A 17,084-nucleotide genomic window follows, 5' to 3' on the forward strand; every position below is an offset into this window, starting at 1 on the left:
ATCCCTGTTGCCTCTTAAGGATCTTTGTTAGTGCCGCCGGCCCTATGGCACAGTGGCGCAGTGGGTTAACGCCCTGGCCTGAAGCACCAGCCTCCCATATGGGCATCGGTTCTAGTCCTGGCTGCTGCACTTCTGATCCAGCTCTCTGCTATGGCCTGGAAAGCAGAAGATGGCCTAAGTCCTGGGGCCCCTGCACCCACATGGGAGACCTGAAAGAAGCTCCTGGCTTTGGACTGGCGCAGCTCTGGCCGTTGCAGCCATTTGGAGAGTGAACCATCGGATGGAAGACCACCCCCCCCCCCCCCGTGTAACTCTTTCAAGTAAATAAATAAATCTTAAAAAAAAAAAAAAAAAAAAAAACTTCATTACCAGGAAGCTGGAATTGAGAGCCAGAATTGGGAATTGAACACAGGCACTCCAATAATGGAATATGGGTATCTTAACTGCTAGGCTAAATGCCCACTCTAGGTTGAATTGTTTTTGCAAGAATGTTTCATAGGTTAGGCCGTATATTTCACCATTTTAACACAAGGCATAATGTTTCATCTTATTGTTTAAACTACTTTGTTTCCTTTAAAAGTTCTCAGCAGGAGTGGGCCTTTGGCCTAGCTGTTAAGATATTGGTTAAGATAGGAGCACTCCCATCTCTTATTGGGAATGTCTGGGTCTGAGTCCCCACGCTGGTTCCCAGTTCTAACTTCCTGCCAGTGTAGACCTTGGGAGTGAGCAGGTGGCAACAGCTAGAGGGTTGGGCCACTACCCACCGGTGTGGAAGGCCTTGATTGAATTGTCAGCTCCTGCCATAGTAAGCATTTGGGGAATGAACTGACAGATGGGAGTTCTGTCTGCCTCTCAAATAAGTAAAAGTAAATAAATACAAATTCTTAGCAGTCTGTACTTACTTTCCATGTCATCTTCAAAAAAGAAAAGAAAATGTTAAAACAAATCAGAATTCTGGTATGGAGTCAATTTAGTAATCTTGAAACTTTTCAGTTTATAGTATTTTCTGACTTAAAGGTCACACTTACCATTCTGCTTTTAAATGTTTTCCTCGGCGAACATCTCAGCCTCTCACACGTGGTCACAAATGCATGTCGCTCATGCTTTTCTTCCCAGAGTTCTGTGTGAGCCTGCTGACTCAGGTGAATTTCCAGCCTCTCTCTGCCTTGCATTTCAGATGTCTAGGGGACCAGTATGTCACCTGCTGTTTGACTGAAGAACTTGATGGGCAACAGTCACGTTCAGGATAATTTCAAATCTCAAGTTCTTCCTTACAGAGCAATGGAGGAACAAAGCGACAGAAGATTTCCCATCAGAATTACATAGCCTACCAAAAGCAAGTCATTCGACGGAGTATGCGACATAGAAAAGTCCGTGGTGAGAAAGCACTTCTCGTCTCTGCTAACCAGACATTAAAGGAATTGAAAATTCAGGTAAGGAAAGTGCTCGTTCACTTCTGCTTTGGGTCAGGAGAGCCTTCACGCATCCCTTCTTCCCTCCTGTACTTGTATATGAATCTGCTCTCTTTCAGGCTCAACCTTTTGAACATGTGTGGGCTCAAAGCACTAGACCATTGAGAGGGGGCTGTTTTGATTTCAGAACAGTGCCTGCAGGGCCCTAAAATGAAAATAACTCCTTCGTTAAAAAGACTTAGCTTTCAAAATAGCCAAGATTCTTTCTGTGAAGATGAAAGTGATTTGTAGAAAACTTGATCACACTTTGAGTAGCTTCTAATACGGAGGAACATTGAGAGCCCTTTAATTTGTGCCATGTTGAGTTTGTTCTAGGATAATTGTTCTCACCATATTGTGTAGTATGTTTTTCATTGACCATTTACTAGGTATTTGAGCCTATTACCAGGATCTGCTGTGAAATTCAAAGGGAGATAACAGGCAGCCCCTGGAATGCCTATTCCTAAGATGAAGCAGATCCTTTATCATTTATTTTCGGTGGCAGATAGATCTGCTTGCTAGGGTTGGACGTTATCTTTGCCTTTCCTTATGCAGCAGTGTTTCCCGAATCCTCTGAAGGTGCAGTTTAGATCATGCTGCTCCCACCCGCATGGAAGCACGCACTGCTTGCCCCGTGCGTTCCATGACAATGCAGGCATTGTGCAGACGCTTCCTGGATTGTTCTTGGTGTCAGTACTAAATGAACATAAATGAACATTCCAACGGAATATCTCAAAAGCTAGTCTAAAAAGAGCTGATGAATTCAAGATGTCCATGGAAAAAAATCTGGCCCCTAATCCATTTCAGTCCCTGCTAGATATCTAAAACATTGACCAAATTCCCCTCTTTTCTACTTTTATGTGGCTTCGTCTACTGGTTGTGTGTGTTTCTTGTTGCTGATATTTATCGTTGTAATTGAGGTCTAAGTACAGGCTTCCTTTGAGGGTGTTATGTGTTCCAGATTGTCCTGAGAACAGTGTTTCCCTTGGTTGAACCCGTGGTTCTGAAAATAAACGTGTTGGCATAATATCTTCACTCTGTTATTGTACCCTTTACATCCAGGAAGCTTGTTTCTACCACCGGCTTTCTGCCTGTCAGTGGTAAACCTCGAACATTCAAAACCTTTAAATTACAAAAAGAGCCCCTGTGGATAGACATTTTGTAAAGCCTGTGCTTCCTTTATTATAAACTACTATTTTTGAAAAATAAATCAGAACTCAGCAGAAATGACCTCTCCGTGTGGGAGCCTGCTGCCTGCAGGGATGGGCTGCTGCTGGCAGGTGCAGCCGCTCAGAGGCAGCCCCCAGATGTGTCCGTGTCGGTTCCTTGGCCGTGGCTTTTCTTCCCACCCCCAACTCTTGCTGCAGGGACCACAGTGATCCAAACAAAGTCGAGAGAAAGGGCAGTGAAATCTAATTTTCCCCTCTCTGCTCAGTGGTGGTAGCTTTTAGAACTTCACCTAGATGTGGCCCTGTGCTTGGCAGCCTGGGTGGCGCTGGAGTCTGGTGGGCATGTGTGTGATCTCAGTTACTGGTGGTGGGCGCCCCTTGAGAAGCACAAGATTCCTTTTGTTCTTTTTGATGGAGCTTTTGCTGTAGGGCCGGTGCGTGAGTAGGATGGCAACCTTTGTAAAACTGCATGTTTGATTTCAGACATACGTAGCACATAGAGTTGCTTGAAACCATGAGAAGCTTACCTAATTATTAATTCCTTTGCCCGTGACGCCATAAAGTAACTGAAGCACAACTTACTCATCTCCTTTCTCAGTGTTAAATTGTCTTATTTCATTTTCCCAAAGATAGGCCTTCAGTGGGTGGCATTGGCTGCCTTAGAAGGGAGAACATTTTGGCACAGAGGCGAAGTGGCTGGCAGCTCCCACATGGCTCTGCATTTCCGGATTTCTGCCCCACTCTGCCTTTCAGCAGCAGCTCTCTGTCCTCTGCTCTGCCCCCGATGGTCGCACTTCAGCGTTCTAGCACTTGGCGCCTTAGGCCTCTGCGCCCCAGTCAGCCTGATCCTGTTTCTGCAGCCGTTGCCCCCACTCGCAAATGCTCGCTCGCTTCCCAGAACCTCCGTGAATGGAGAACGGCCGTCCCCTCCCCTGTGTCTGTGAGCCTGCACACACTGCTCTGCCTCCATCTTCATGACTTGGTTTCTCGCCTTCACTCCCGGTGACCCCCTCCAGGTGGGATTGTTCACTTCGGCATTTCCGGCACCTCGCACAGCACTTGACCCAGGCTAGCTCCTAATATTTCATCAGTTGCTGAAGGCATACAAGCAGGAGCAGAATACAAGCAGGAGCAGGCGCCCTCAGTTTAGGCATTTGCTCACTCAGTCGCCCAGAGCGGTGCAGACGCTGTGCGTCCAGGGAGGGCAGCAGATGAGCGTTGCTCCAGCCAAGTAGCTGTGGCACCCACACGCAGTCAGCGCCACTTGGCCCCACGGTGACTCTGCTTGCGTTCATGAGTTACGATTGCTGCCCTCAGGCTGGGTGCCTCTGCTGGTGTCTGTGTGTGGAGCTGGCCCTGGTGGAGCTGTTCTGCCAGAAATAGGCTTATTGCTATAGGAGGCTTCTTGATGATGCCACTGCACTTGGCTTTGTTAGCCAAGTCCGCCTGCTTTTCAGAGGCTTCAGTTCTTTTGAGAAAACCAGACGCGACTCCGGTCCAGCAGCGGGGAGGGCGCCAGCGTTGCCGCCCTCGTCCTCACTCGTCTGTACCATTGTTCAGGCTTGTAAAAGCCTGAGGCCCTGTTATGTACACAGTTTTCTCAGCACTCAGCTGGCAAGCTTGTTTTGTCTTTCCAGGTCAAAGTGTAGAGTACAAGAAAAGGCAAAATGATTTTCCCAGAAGATACATGTACTAGAATACATTCAGTGAGTGTGTAACTAAACCATAAAGCATAATAGAATGAATACCCTTGAACTTTCCATCAAATTAAGAATTAAAACAGGGGAGGTTGTTTGGCATAGCAGTTACGACTCTGCTTGAGATGGCCTCAGCCTGTGTCAGTGCCTGGTTCAAGTCCTGGCTTCGCTGCTAATGCCTGCTCTCTCCTGACGCTCACCCTGGGAGGCAGCACCTGCCATCTCACGTCCTTGGGTCCCTTTCACTCTTTCTCTCTCTGCCTTTCAAATACAAAAATAAATCTTTAAAAAAAATACTTGAGTCCCCGCCACTTACATGGGTGACCCAGATTGAGTTCCAGATTCCTGGCTTCGTCCTGGCCCAGCCCTGGCTGTTGTGGGCATTTGCATAGCAAACCAGTGGGTGGAAGATCTGTCTCTGCCTTTGAAATAAATACAATTAAAAAAAAAAAAATTAGAACAGTACCACAGAAGGTGCTTCTAGATGGCTCTCAGCCCAACTTGTCTTTCAAAGGTACTTATCCAGAAATGAAAGGTTATTAAAAAAACTCTCTGAATTTGATATACACACAAACAACACATTTAAGTATTAGCTTTTGAGGATATTAGCTGCCTTTCATTAATTTTTTTTAAAAGATTTATTTATTTGAAATGCAGTTACAGAGAGGCAGAGAGAGACAGAGATTTTCCATCTGCTGGTTGGCTCCCCAGATAGCCATGACAGTGTGAGCTGCACCGATCGGAGGCCAGGAGCTTCTTCCCGGCCTTTCTCTCAGGTGCAAGGGCCCAAGGACTTGGGCCGTCACCACTGCTTTCCCAAGCCATAGCAGAGAGCTGGATTGAAAGTGAAGCAGCCAGGACTCGAACCAGTGCACATATGGGATGCCAGCTCTGCAGAGGGGGGGCCTTACCTGCTATGCCACATCACTGGCCCCTCATTTATTTTTAACATTAGGCCAGAACTTAGGTGGGATACAGATTTGGTCTACTCCTAGACATTCATATTTTATTTCTAGAAAGACTCATCTAAGAATATATGACAGTCCCCAGGGCTGAATTATGTAGTCCAGCCTAAAGGAATAAAAACAGGAGAGAGAAAGAAGTCCAAGTAGGTTGAAGGTTAGTTTAAAGATGGCCTGGCTGGGGCTGGCGCTGTGGCATAGCAGGTAACACTGCCACCTGCAGTGCCAGCATCCCATGTGGGTGCCAATTCAAGTCCTGGCTGCTCCACTTCCAACCCAGCTCTCTGCAATAGCCTGGGAAAGACCCACATGGGAGACCCGGAAGAAGTTCTTGGCTCCTGGCTTCAGGCGACCATCTGGAGAGTGAACCACGGATGGAAGACCTCTCTCTCTCTGTCTCTCTGTCTCTCTGTCTCTCTCCCCATCTGCCTCTCTGTAACTCTGCCTTTCAAATAAATTAAAAAAAAAAAAGAAAGAAAGAAAAAAGGGTGGAATGGACTTTACTTGTTTATGAAAGGTTGTGGGGCCTGGGAATGGTGGGTGACAGTGATGACCTTGCCAAGTCTGCTAGCCAGAGAGCTGAGTCACAGAGAATAGCCCAGCCTCACCTTTTGCTTGTTTGATTGTCCACACCCCTAACCCTTGGGGAGATGGGTAGGCCTAGAACAAAAGTGGGTTCATTGTCCCCCAGCTCTCTGCCCGCCTCCCCCTGAAAGTTCCCAGGTGCGTAGCGGATGACTGCTCCCCGGGGGTGTCCTGTGTGGGTTGAGTCTTTTGTACTCCGAGGCCTTTTACTTTGTTGTGTAGATCCCATGCATTGTTTTGTTCAAATATGGTACAGGTCTCAGCATTTGGCGTTATAAAGACTTTGTTTTTTGTTTTTATTTTGGCACAGATCATGCATGCATTTTCCGTTGCTCCTTTTGACCAGAATTTGTCGATTGATGGAAAGATTTTAAGTGATGACTGTGCTACCCTCGGCACCCTCGGCGTCATTCCTGAATCTGTCATTCTGTTAAAGGTAAGTGACAGCGCCTTAGCTGAGAAGCCCTAGGTTTCCAGGAAAGGGTGTGTGTGACAGGCGTCCTGAGCAGGGTGTGGCAGTCACTGCAGTGAGCCTTTTCCAGCCTCTGGGTTCTTCTGCTCTGTTCGAGCCACGAGAGACATGGTAGAAGTCAAGACATCATTGGGTCTCTTTTTTTTCTTTTTTAAAGGTTTATTTATTTATTTGAAAGAGTTACACAGAGAAGAAGGAGAGAGAGAGAGAGAGGTCTTTTGTCTGCTGGTTCACTCCCCAATTGACTGAAACCATCAGAGCTGCACTGATCCAAAGCCAGGAGCTTCTTCTGGGTCTCCTACATGGGTGCAGGAGCCCAAGGACTTGGGCCATCTTCTACTGCTTTTCCAGGCCATAGCAGAGAGCTGGATTGGAAGTGGAGCAGCCAGGATATGAACCGGCGCCCATATGGGATGCCGGCACTGCAGATGGCAGCTATACCTGCTACACCACAGCGCCAACCCCGTCACTGGGTCTGTTCTTGGGTTTCATAGTAGTGTGTCAGTGATGCCGCAGCATCAGCAACTGCCGGTACCCAAGAAAATCCAGGTGCTGGCTTCCTCCAAGCTAGGGGTGGCGAACAGCCCACGAAGTCATTTGTTCTGGCCCTACCAAGGCAACAGCAGGGTGGCTCGAAATGCATTAAATCTATAGCAGGCTAACTTTTAAGTTGATAATTTTGTATGGCCTGCTAATAAAGTTGATAAATTTCCACCTGGCCCTCCTCCAGACACACATCTTTATTTTGCATTCCCCTCTGACTGGAGGAAGGGAGTGAGGTTAGGTTGTGCACCTCTGAGCATTGGCAGCCACATTGGGTGCTCTGCTGGGCCAGCTGAGTCACCAGTCAGGTCACAGAGTTCCTGTGGTATCTGTCATTGTGTGTATGCACACACACCCCTCCATTTTTGAGTAGTTGGAGGGTCTGTCCTTAAACTTATACCGGTGGGGCTGGCACTGTGGCGTAGAAGGTAAAGCTGCCCCCTGTAGTGCTGGCATCCCATATGGGTGCCAGTTCAAGTCCTGACTGCCCCGCTTCCAACCCAGCTCCCTGCTAGTGCACCTGGGAAAATAGCGGTAGATAGCCAAGTCCTTGGGCCCCTGCACCGACCTGGGAAACCTGGAAGAAGCTCCTGGCTCCTGGCTCCTGGCTTCAAATTGGCCTAGCCTGTTGCAGCCATTTGGTGAGTGAACCAGTAGATGGAAGATCATCCCCCGCCCCCCTTCTCTCTCTGTAACTCTGCCTTTCAAATAAATAAATCTTTAAAAAAAAAAAAAAAAGTGCACTAATGATACTGATGTCTACAGCTTTCCCTGAAACACTTCCTGTCCTAACCCCCCAGAAAAGGTAGAGGATCCATCCACGGTTGATATAGAGCCTAACTCTGACTTACTCTGCATTTTAAATTCTGTATCTTTTTTTTTTTCTTTCTTTCTTTCTTTCTTTTTTTTTTTTTTTTTTTTTTTTTTTTTTTTTTTTTTGACAGGCAGAGTGGACAGGGAGAGAGAGACAGAGAGAAAGGTCTTCCTTTTGCCGTTGGTTCACCCTCCAATGGCCACCGCGGCCGGCACACCGCGCTGATCCGAAGGCAGCACCCAGGTGCTTCTCCTGGTCTCCCATGGGGTGCAGGGCCCAAGCACTTGGGCCATCCTCCACTGCACTCCCTGGCCACAGCAGAGAGCTGGCCTGGAAGAGGGGCAACTGGGACTAGAACCCGGTGTGCCGGCGCCGCAAAGCGGAGGATTAGTCTAGTGAGTTGCGGCACCAGCCAAATTCTGTATCTATTTTTAACAAAAATTACAAAAACTCCTGCCATCACTGAGATTTCAGAAGTTTCGTTGAAAACAGTAGCTGTAAGTCCACCTCCATAACCTTCTGGGTCAGCAGACTACTCCAGCCCACTTCGGTGCAGCACCCTGACTTCTTATTCTAGGTTCAGAGCAAGGTCTGAAGTCGCCTGCATCTAAAGTGCTACCACCTGGGTTTTGTGGCTTTGGAATTATTCCTGGTTTTGGAAAATTTGCGTGCATAGTGAGATATATTGGATCTGGAACTCCCAAGTCTAAACATGAGAGTCATTTATGCTTCATTTATTACACCTTATACACATAACCTTAAGGTCATTTTTTCCCATGTTTTTGGCACCCCTGTATTGTCACCTCAGCCCATCACTTGAGGTCAGGTGTGGAACTTCCCAATTGTAGCATCATGTTAGCACTCAAAAAGTTCTGATTTCAGATTTTTGGACCAGGGATGCCGAGCCAGTCAAGCTAGGCACCGAGGGTGAGGCAGGAGGTTCTGCCGTGATAGACCACCCATGTGGTCTAATGGGATTCTTGTCCACTTGTGGACATGAGCTTTGGATTTAGTGTATGTGGACGATGCTTTAGAATGGAGGGGTTTCTGGGATGTTGTCAAAGAAAAATCATGAATCACCTCCTTAGCTGGACCTGCCCCTCCCTAAGGCCTCAGTTAGTCTTCTCCCTTTGCCCCATGTTTCTTAGAGCCTAGAAGGCTCCCGGCTGTGCCATGTGGCAGGTCTTTAACTCTGAAATGCACACGTTCCAGAGCCCCTGACTCTCTCGTGATAAAGTTGGGCATTGTAAGTATGAGAGAGACCACACCTGCCCCTGTAGTGTGCTGCTGCCCTTCCGACCACCTCCCGCCCTTGGGTCACTTGTCACTTTCCCTGGCATGGTAAGATCTGTGGAATGATCTTGAAACCTGTCGAGTTGCTGGAGCCTACTGACCCAGCCCAAACTCCTAGAAATAGCCCATATTATTAGAGAGTTTCCACTTCACCAGGCGGCTAATCTCACCCTAAGCTTAGATGCAGCACAGGATTCTGTCCTAAAAGGGAAATTTGGCATTCTGTTCTTGATGGTGAACAGGGACAGAAGTATACTTGTCACTTAATTTTTTTTTTTTTTTTTTTTGAGAGGATCGGCCTGGTTTTAAAAAAAAAAAAGGATGAAGAAGATTTATGTATTTATTTATTTAAAAGGCAGAGTTAACAGAGAGCCAAGAGCTTCTTCCGGTTTACCCACGTGGGTGCAGGGGCCCAAGCAATTGGGCCGTCCTCTGCTGCTTTCCCAGGCACATTAGCAGTGGAACAGCCAGGACTTGAACTAGCACCCTTATGGGATGCTCGTGCTGCAGGCCGTAGCTTTAACCTGCTGTGCTACAGCGCCGGCCCCCAGCCTGGCTTTTCATTTCTACCTTACTCTCCACTGCCCCAGCACCTTCACTCAGTCCATTTTAGTAACTGCGGGTGTCCACACAGTTCCACTTCTAGCAGTGTCTTTGCCCCATCAGTTTGTCGGTTGTAAGGTGATGAGTCTAGACCCACAGACCGCAGGGAGCCGTTGGGAAACCTGGACTCGCCGGCAGTGGCTGGAACCGAGTCCGCTGCTGGGCAGTGTGTGTGTGTGTGTGTGTGTGTGTGTGTGTGTGTGTGTTTAGTAGCAATGTCAGTGTTTGAATGGAGGGCCCACTTCAGGGTGGTGAGCAGCTGGGGTGTGAATTGTCTTTGTTTGTTTTCTAGGCTGATGAACCAATTGCAGATTATGCTGCAATGGACGACGTCATGCAAGGTAAAGGTGAATTTGCTTCAGGAGGCTGTTGATGAGCTGCTAGAGGAGCAGGGATATGGCTTTGTGAAGCTTCGTGTGTTGTGCTTTTACCTTTAACCTGGACAGGCGTTTCTGCTTGCTCAGCAGATTGGCCCTGAAGGGTCGTAGAAAGAGCGGAGGGCATCTGTGACATTTTGGAAAGTGGAAGAGATGCATGCTAGTTACTCCGGCAGCCTGCGACCCGGTGCACCCCGGTCGCCCTGGGTGGAGCGAGGTGTGAGCCTCGACACCAGGTTGAGAACTCCCTTCTCTCCGATCCTCATCACCCCTTCGCCCACAGCCCTGCCCCGCCCCGCAGTGTGCCCCAGCCCGTCACAGACATCCAGCGAGGACGGTGAGCAGGAGGCCTGTGGCCCAGCAAGCTGTGTTCTTTGCTCAATCGCTGGCAGCCCACACTGGAGGAACGGGGGTTCCCCTGTGGGGAAACAGGCTAATTCAGGGAAACCAGCCTGGCCCAACAAGGCTGCTTTGTCTCCAGGCACCCTTGGTGAGCCCCCACCGCCCACTGACCAGAGCTCCCGACCTCTTTGGCACCTCCCGTTCACATGGGTAGAAATGGCAGCCAAAGATCATGGGGCAGTTGAAGGAGAACAAGGAACCAGGGGAGGAAGGCAGTCAACAAACTGAAAAAGAAAAGAAACAGTGAAGGGGGAAAAAAAAAAAGAAAAGAAACAGTGTAGGAAGCATGAGGAAACTTACAAATTACCTGTGAGCCTGATACAGAGGAGACTTGCACTCACCACCTAGGGACTATGTAAAAGGAACATTTGGAGAACTGAGAATTCATGGCAATGTAAACAGGTGCCATTGAGGGGCCAAAACTGTACATTTAAAGGCAGGGATAAGAGGATCCCAAAAGCATCTGTTGATTGGGAGGAGCTGGGGACAGGGACATGGAGCAGGGCCCACAGGGGCTGACATCTGACACGGACTTCCCACTCAGAGTTCTGGCTAGACACGTTCTACTCTTCCTCCACCTGAGGGCTCCATGAACACGGGCAGGCCTGGAGAAGTGTATGCACAGCCAGGGTGCTGTGTGAGCCTGTGATCTTCTTACCCAGAGAGGGAAGCAAGAAGGCAGTCAGCAGGGGATCCAGCCTGGCCAGGCTGCCCTAGAAGACGCTAGAGAGAGATCCCAGCACAGGTGTTCTGCAGCAGTGAGGGCCCGGGGGGATGGGAGTGCTGGGAGGGAGGCTCAGGGAAGTGTCCAGGGAAGAGTGAAGGGAAGCCATCTGCCTGGAGAACTCTGAATCATGAAGTATTTACGCTTGGATTGGAGATGAGTACAGGGGACATAAACAGCAGTGGTGGAGCAGCTACCACGTCCAGAAAGACAGTCATCCCACACAAACAGACCGAGGCACACCGAGGCTTCCCTGAGCAGTGTCACAGAGGCTGGCGCTGGAGATGGCTTCACAGCGCAGACCCCGGGGTCAGGAGGGCGGGGTAGGAGCAGCTGGAGTGTGCAGAGAAGAGCCAGGATCTGTTACTGGGGAAGCTGGGAGACACAGCCCAGAATTATGAAAGCTGCAGTGCAGGCATGCTGCTTAGTGATAAAGATGGAAGAGTCAAAGGGTTTCATTCTAGAAAATGAAAGGGAGGTGGCGGGGAGAGACCCCAGGTGGTCCAGTGTCTCCGCCAGGCCTCGCTCCTTAAAACCCTGCCCGACCAGGATTCAACCTTTTAAAAGATGCATGCATGCTGCTTAGATAAAAACAAGCGCAAAGAAAAAGTGATTTCAGATTGACGCCATCCGCAGCCTCCGATGTCGTCCTCCGAGGTGACGGAGGCAGTTAGGTTATTTTTAACTTTTCGTCTTTGGGCGTTGAGCTGATCTTACTACCGTCTGTCGTGACAGTCTTTTCAACTCGGAATTCTTTTCCTTTTTTCCTCCCCTCTTCCAGTGTGTATGCCAGAAGAAGGCTTTAAAGGTAAGTTGCATTTGTCATTTCTGCTCATGAATGGCAGGAGCCACACTGTAATGGTCTGTCACAGCAAAGGCCGTAATTTGATTTTAAAATTTAATTCAGTCTGAGTCTCATGACTGAAATTAATTTTAGTTAAATGCATTTTTTATTCTCACTTCTTCATTATCTTTCAGCACTCAGGCCTCAGTAGGTCCCTCTTCTGCCACGTGTCCAATCAGCTTTGTCTTTCTCCTTTTGTGGGAGGCTGGGAAATTAGCTGATGGTATTTCAAGATTTGTATCTAACCTTTTTCCAGTTCCTCCTACCAGCCCCATCTCAAGACAGAACTGTTTATGAGTAACTGATTAGAATTAGTGGAAGAAGTTGCCTGATTACAGCAGGTGCAGTGAGAAGGCTTAATCACTATGTTTAGGAGTAAGGTATTTGTTAGACTTACTTCAGGTAGAGACACAGTGGTGCAAATGTCCTACCTCTTGGCCAGGGCAGTGTTGCACACCCGCCCGCTGGGTGCAGGCCTGCAGCGTTTACAGAACGACCCACTGCCACGTTGATCTCTTTTTGGGCCACTCCAGAGGTCCGTGATTTCAAAGGAATGAGTCTGAATGAAATGTCAGGGCTTCTCTTCTAAAGCGAGTTGAGTGACGGCTGCTGGCCCGAGTCCAATCTCCCCCACCCTGCAGCCTTGTGTCGTGTTAGCACTGCAGAGGAACGCTGACATGGTCAGCACAGATCACAGTTCCCTTACGAGAAACGGCCAGCAAACGAAAGCACCAGTAAAACCCGATTCCCTTGTGTGAGGCTATGCAGAGAGCACACCGGGCCTTCAACAGAAACGTGATTCAGCCAAAGCCTGGGGACTCGGTGGTCTTCCCACCCTGTGACCCCAGGGGCTGCTGCGCTCCTTGTTAAGCTGGGTGTTCTCGGCAGAGGGGCTGCATGAAGTCGTGACTTGACGTCCCCACTAGACCTCCGCGTGTGTTTCTCTCCTCAGGTACCGGTCTCCTTGGACACTAATCTGTGAACACTTGCTGACTGCCAGGAAATGACCAGAGGGGAAGAGGAGTTTGACATGTTAGGGCATTAAAGAAAAGGCGGATTTCAGAATTAACCATTACCTGACTCTTCCAGAAGGCAAAAATCCATTCAAAGTGACTGTCCCAAATGCCTTATGTCAAATAAAGCCGATTGCACTGATGGACATCAGACTTGAAGGAAATGTTTCCAATTTTATATTTAACGGGGGTGGTGGGTGGGAGGGGGCGAATAAAGATTGAGCAAGTTTAGTAGCAGTGGCAGTAAATCATGTTTACATATGAGATTTCTAGTCATGGGGGAATAAAGTTCTGTTATATTTCCTTGCTCAAGTTTCATACCAGACGCATTGGTCCATAAAGGATTTGTATCACGTAGATGGGGCAACATTCTGCTCGGAACGAAAAGTAACTCTTTAGACATAACCTGCTTACCAATACCTGTCTTTGACTCATATTCTACTTTCAATAAAGCATGAAAGTGAAGAACTTGCTGTAATTGTGGAAAATGTCTTCAGCCTCAGACTGCCCTCCGTGTCAGCCGCAGCCCCCGCTGCCCGGCGGCCCGTCCCAGTGTCTCCTGCAGTGAGCAGGGCACTGTGCCACGTGGCTTCAAAGGGAAGGTGGAAAATGTCTGTTACATATGCTAGCGTCTTGCTCCAGTCCCCGCTGTTGTGCCAGGGTGTGCACATCCGAAAACCCTGGCCGCCCCATCAGAAGAGTAAGTTGGACCCAAGTACTTTCGGTTGACACAAGGCTTTCACGGTTTGCCCTTGCCGTCCCCGAGCGCGCCGTTCCTTGTGTCTTGCCTCCGCTTGAAAGTGTTTTCCAGAAAGGATCTCAGGTCACTCTGCAAAAAAGAAAGTATGCTTGGGGCGTGGGTCCTGTCCAACTCCGAAATTCTTAGCAGCAAATACCTGGAGGAGGACTGTTCTTAATACTGAGGCATATGAAACTTTGGGGTTTGTTTCTTTAAAACAAAACAGAATTTCTACTCTGTTGAGCGTGTGTGTGAGAGAGAGAGAGAGACTGAGGTGCCGGCTCAGGCAGCTCTTGCTGACACTTTTTGGCTTTGGGTTTATACTAGGCATTTTTTCCCACTTCATGAAAATTTGAACTCAAATAATGAATGGTGGATGCAGGTTCCAGTTTGAGGCCCAGTAACCCTAGTGGCATCCCTTCTGAATAGCTCTTTTTATCAGAGTGCTGATGGTGGTTTGCTGAAATCCTGACTTGGGGTTTGTGCTCCACCTGTGCCCCCTGAAGAACAGGGGAGGTTATTAATGAGCCTGTGTAGGGTCCCAGGTCCCACACCGAGGTCAAGGTCGGCCCAGGTTTAGGACTCGATGCTGAGCTCACAGATGGCTCGTCCCCGATGTTTAGATTTCAGCCTTTGACTGAGCATCGAAGAACCGGGTGTGAGCCTGAGGCTGGGAACACCAAGCCACGGCCCAGGCTGTGGGCCCCTGGGGAAGCAGCTGCCTTTGCCTTGCACAGGGTCTGCAGAGTGACATCACCATGTAGGGAGCCCCAGAAATCAGATACATTTTCCCCAACCTGCTGTGGGTAAAGGTTTTGAATTTGTAATTTGGTGCAAAACAGCCTTTTGTAAATCTTCCCTGCTTGATACCCAGTCTTGGTGTGCTGCTCGGGGATCTGTCCCCAGAGCCTGGCACCTCCTCCCTTCTGCCGACAGCACCAAGACTGCCCAAACTTCATCTAGGGCCCAGCAGCACTGCAGCCCTGAAACTTAGCAGTTCCTGAGCTCAGACCCCTGGGCTGGGCCTCTTTCCCACCCACAGCAGTGGTACAGGGCAGTGTGGTGTACTCGATGGCTTTGCACTGGCCCCATTGCCACCTCGTACAGGGAGAACACACACAGGTGTAGCCTAAAGCCCGATCCTGATTGTTGATGTTTATAATTAGACGGAGCCCAGTTGCAACCCCTGGTGAGGCACTAACACCAGGCGTGGTACTCTCCTGCACCCCAGTCTCCCACGGCAGGCGCCCTGACACAGTGCTTCCCGTATGGGTTTCTGACCTCTCTTTAATCCCAGTGTTGTGCTGGTACACACATTACAGGGGGCCGTTTGGATGTCTTCGTTCCTGGGGGAATAAATATCTTTCTGTGTACTGATGAAGCCCGTTTTCTGCTGAATTAAAAAGCCACGAGTGTGCCTTTGTTTCTGTGGAGTCCCAATCCAGAGTGAGTTTTTTGTTATTTTAAATGTCCGACAGATGGGTGAGATTGGTCAGACCCTGGTTAATATTAGAAGCTAACGCTCAGATTGAAGAACCTGTTCCGAATACCAGGGATGGTTTATCTCTGTCTAAACAAACTGCTGGAGTGAAGTGAGCAGGAAAGCCTGTCTTTCCTGTCCTGGAGCCACGAGCCGCAGCCCGGTGTTTACAGGACACTGAGGACGGAGTGCAGGCCCGCGAGGGGCCAGCGTTTTCACTTGAAGACGACGCTGGCCCCAGTGAGTCTGGTCAAGGGCTGCGTTTCCAGCTCTGAAGGCTAGTACCCCGCACCTTGCACAGGCGGAAATACTGCACAGGGATTTCTGTTACTAAGATGCAGCTGTAAATGTTGGGAAAAGGTAGGCACCGGCCCTGTGGATGCCCACTTGTTTCCCCGGGTGACTGTTCTGTGCCAGGGCCATCGTCCAGTGGGGAGACAGGACACACCTCCAAACCAGCCTGGCCCAGGAGTCAGTTGGGCTGAGGAGTCTGCTTGCTGTCCAGCTGGCACAGCCACAGGGGGCAGGTGGAGAGAGGGCACATTTTAGAAGTTAGGCCACCTGTGTCCCAGATAATTTCACCATTTGTCTTGTAACCAAGAAATGCCACTTTGTCTTGCTTGGCCTTATTTTCCTCTTCACAGCGGCAGTCTGCTGCCTCGAAGCCCCCTCCCACCCTGAGGACTGAGCAGTAGCAGATTGTGTTGGGGCAGGTCGAGAGACTAGTCTTTCTGAGGGAGTGCTTGGAATCTCCGTTTTGCAAGTCTTCAAAAGCCTTGTAACCGCATAGCCGGGTTGGCTGGGGGCTTCTGACACACCTCTCCCTGGAAGCCCCCCCAGCTACAATGATGACTGGACAGGTGTTGGATCACCCTGTTACATAAATCTTCCTGCTCAGCCCAGGAGGAAAATGAAGCCAGTAGTCACTTAGCAACCCCTCCCGAGTGTGTGTGTGCGTACGGGCACAGTTCACGTTTGCAGGAGATGTTGACAGGTATTCCAAACGCGTTCAGAATGCACCTGAAGATTTGTGTCCTTTTGATGGACGGTTCCTGCCCCCAAAGGGCAGCTTCCGTTGTTTTCATTGTCTTTGCCCAGAACACGGGGACCAGAAGCCTAGAGCCTTGAGCAGGGCTCTGCGGGCCCCAGGCGGTGCAAAGCAGCGGAGGTAACCATGCCAGCCCTCCAGAGGGGGCTCCCCAGTCTAGGATTGTGCTTGTTTTACATGTCACTCCCCCCCCCCCCATAAGCCACAGAACCAGTGCTATCAAACTAGCACACCGCTGGCATCTTGTTTGAGCGTCACCAGATTTTAGGAAGGCAGAGGTCGGGGAACTCCTGCAACTTGCCAGGAGCCAAAGGCCCTCATCCAGGTGACAGGGTGGCTTAGAATCAGAGCCTGCACCGACTCATTCCAGGCCGGAGCCTTGGCTGTGTCCTGCCCCACGGAGGCAAGGCCGAGGTTCCTGCAGCTGTGGTCCTGCTGCTGGGCAGCCCACTGGCCGTACCCACCCCGTGCCTTCCAGCCTCAGTCACAAAGCTGCCGCCTGAAGTGGGCCCTAAGAGCTTGTCCTACATAATTACTGCATTGATCTCAAATAGAGAACATCAGCCATTTCCCCGTAGCATGCTTAAAAAGAAAAATTCAGAAATCCTGCTTTCAAGGACTTGGCAGGCCAGGGCCTTTGAAGTGAAATTGCTCCTGGACAGGGAGGGAGCCAGCCTTCTAACACCAGCTGGACTGGCTGTGTGGATTCCAGATCTGCCCTGGTGCTGCCAGGCGAGGCAGGCCCTGGGCCACGGGAAGTGGGGGACACACTCCAGGGAGCCAGAAGGCGGAGGTGGATCTTTGCCGGCTGGCACTGGGGCCTCTGCACAATTGTGTATGGGTTTTCTTGCCCCGTTACCGCTGGTGT

General features: G+C 49.7%; 1 protein-coding gene across 8 annotated transcripts in view; it reads left to right on the forward strand.

Annotated features, from left to right (window-relative positions):
- The window catches only part of USP48 (ubiquitin specific peptidase 48), an 83,622-nt gene extending 70,205 nt beyond the window's left edge, over positions 1-13,417 (forward strand). For 6 of the 8 annotated variants that reach the window (XM_051856727.2, XM_051856730.2, XM_051856732.2 and 3 more), the window contains 5 exons: positions 1,278-1,433; positions 6,175-6,300; positions 9,882-9,930; positions 11,874-11,900; positions 12,863-13,102. In XM_051856727.2, the coding sequence (XP_051712687.1) occupies positions 1,278-1,433; positions 6,175-6,300; positions 9,882-9,930; positions 11,874-11,900; positions 12,863-12,918 (414 nt within the window). In that variant the 3' untranslated portion in view covers positions 12,919-13,102. Of the gene's footprint in view, positions 1-1,277; positions 1,434-6,174; positions 6,301-9,881; positions 9,931-11,873; positions 11,901-12,862 lie in introns of all 8 variants that reach the window. The other 2 variants (XM_008265728.4, XM_051856729.2) reach the window with 1 other exon arrangement.
- Positions 13,418-17,084: the final 3,667 nt, after the last annotated feature.

The sequence above is a fragment of the Oryctolagus cuniculus genome, chromosome 7, assembly GCF_964237555.1.
Source record: "Oryctolagus cuniculus chromosome 7, mOryCun1.1, whole genome shotgun sequence".
In the NCBI taxonomy this organism is placed as follows: Eukaryota; Metazoa; Chordata; class Mammalia; order Lagomorpha; family Leporidae; genus Oryctolagus; species Oryctolagus cuniculus.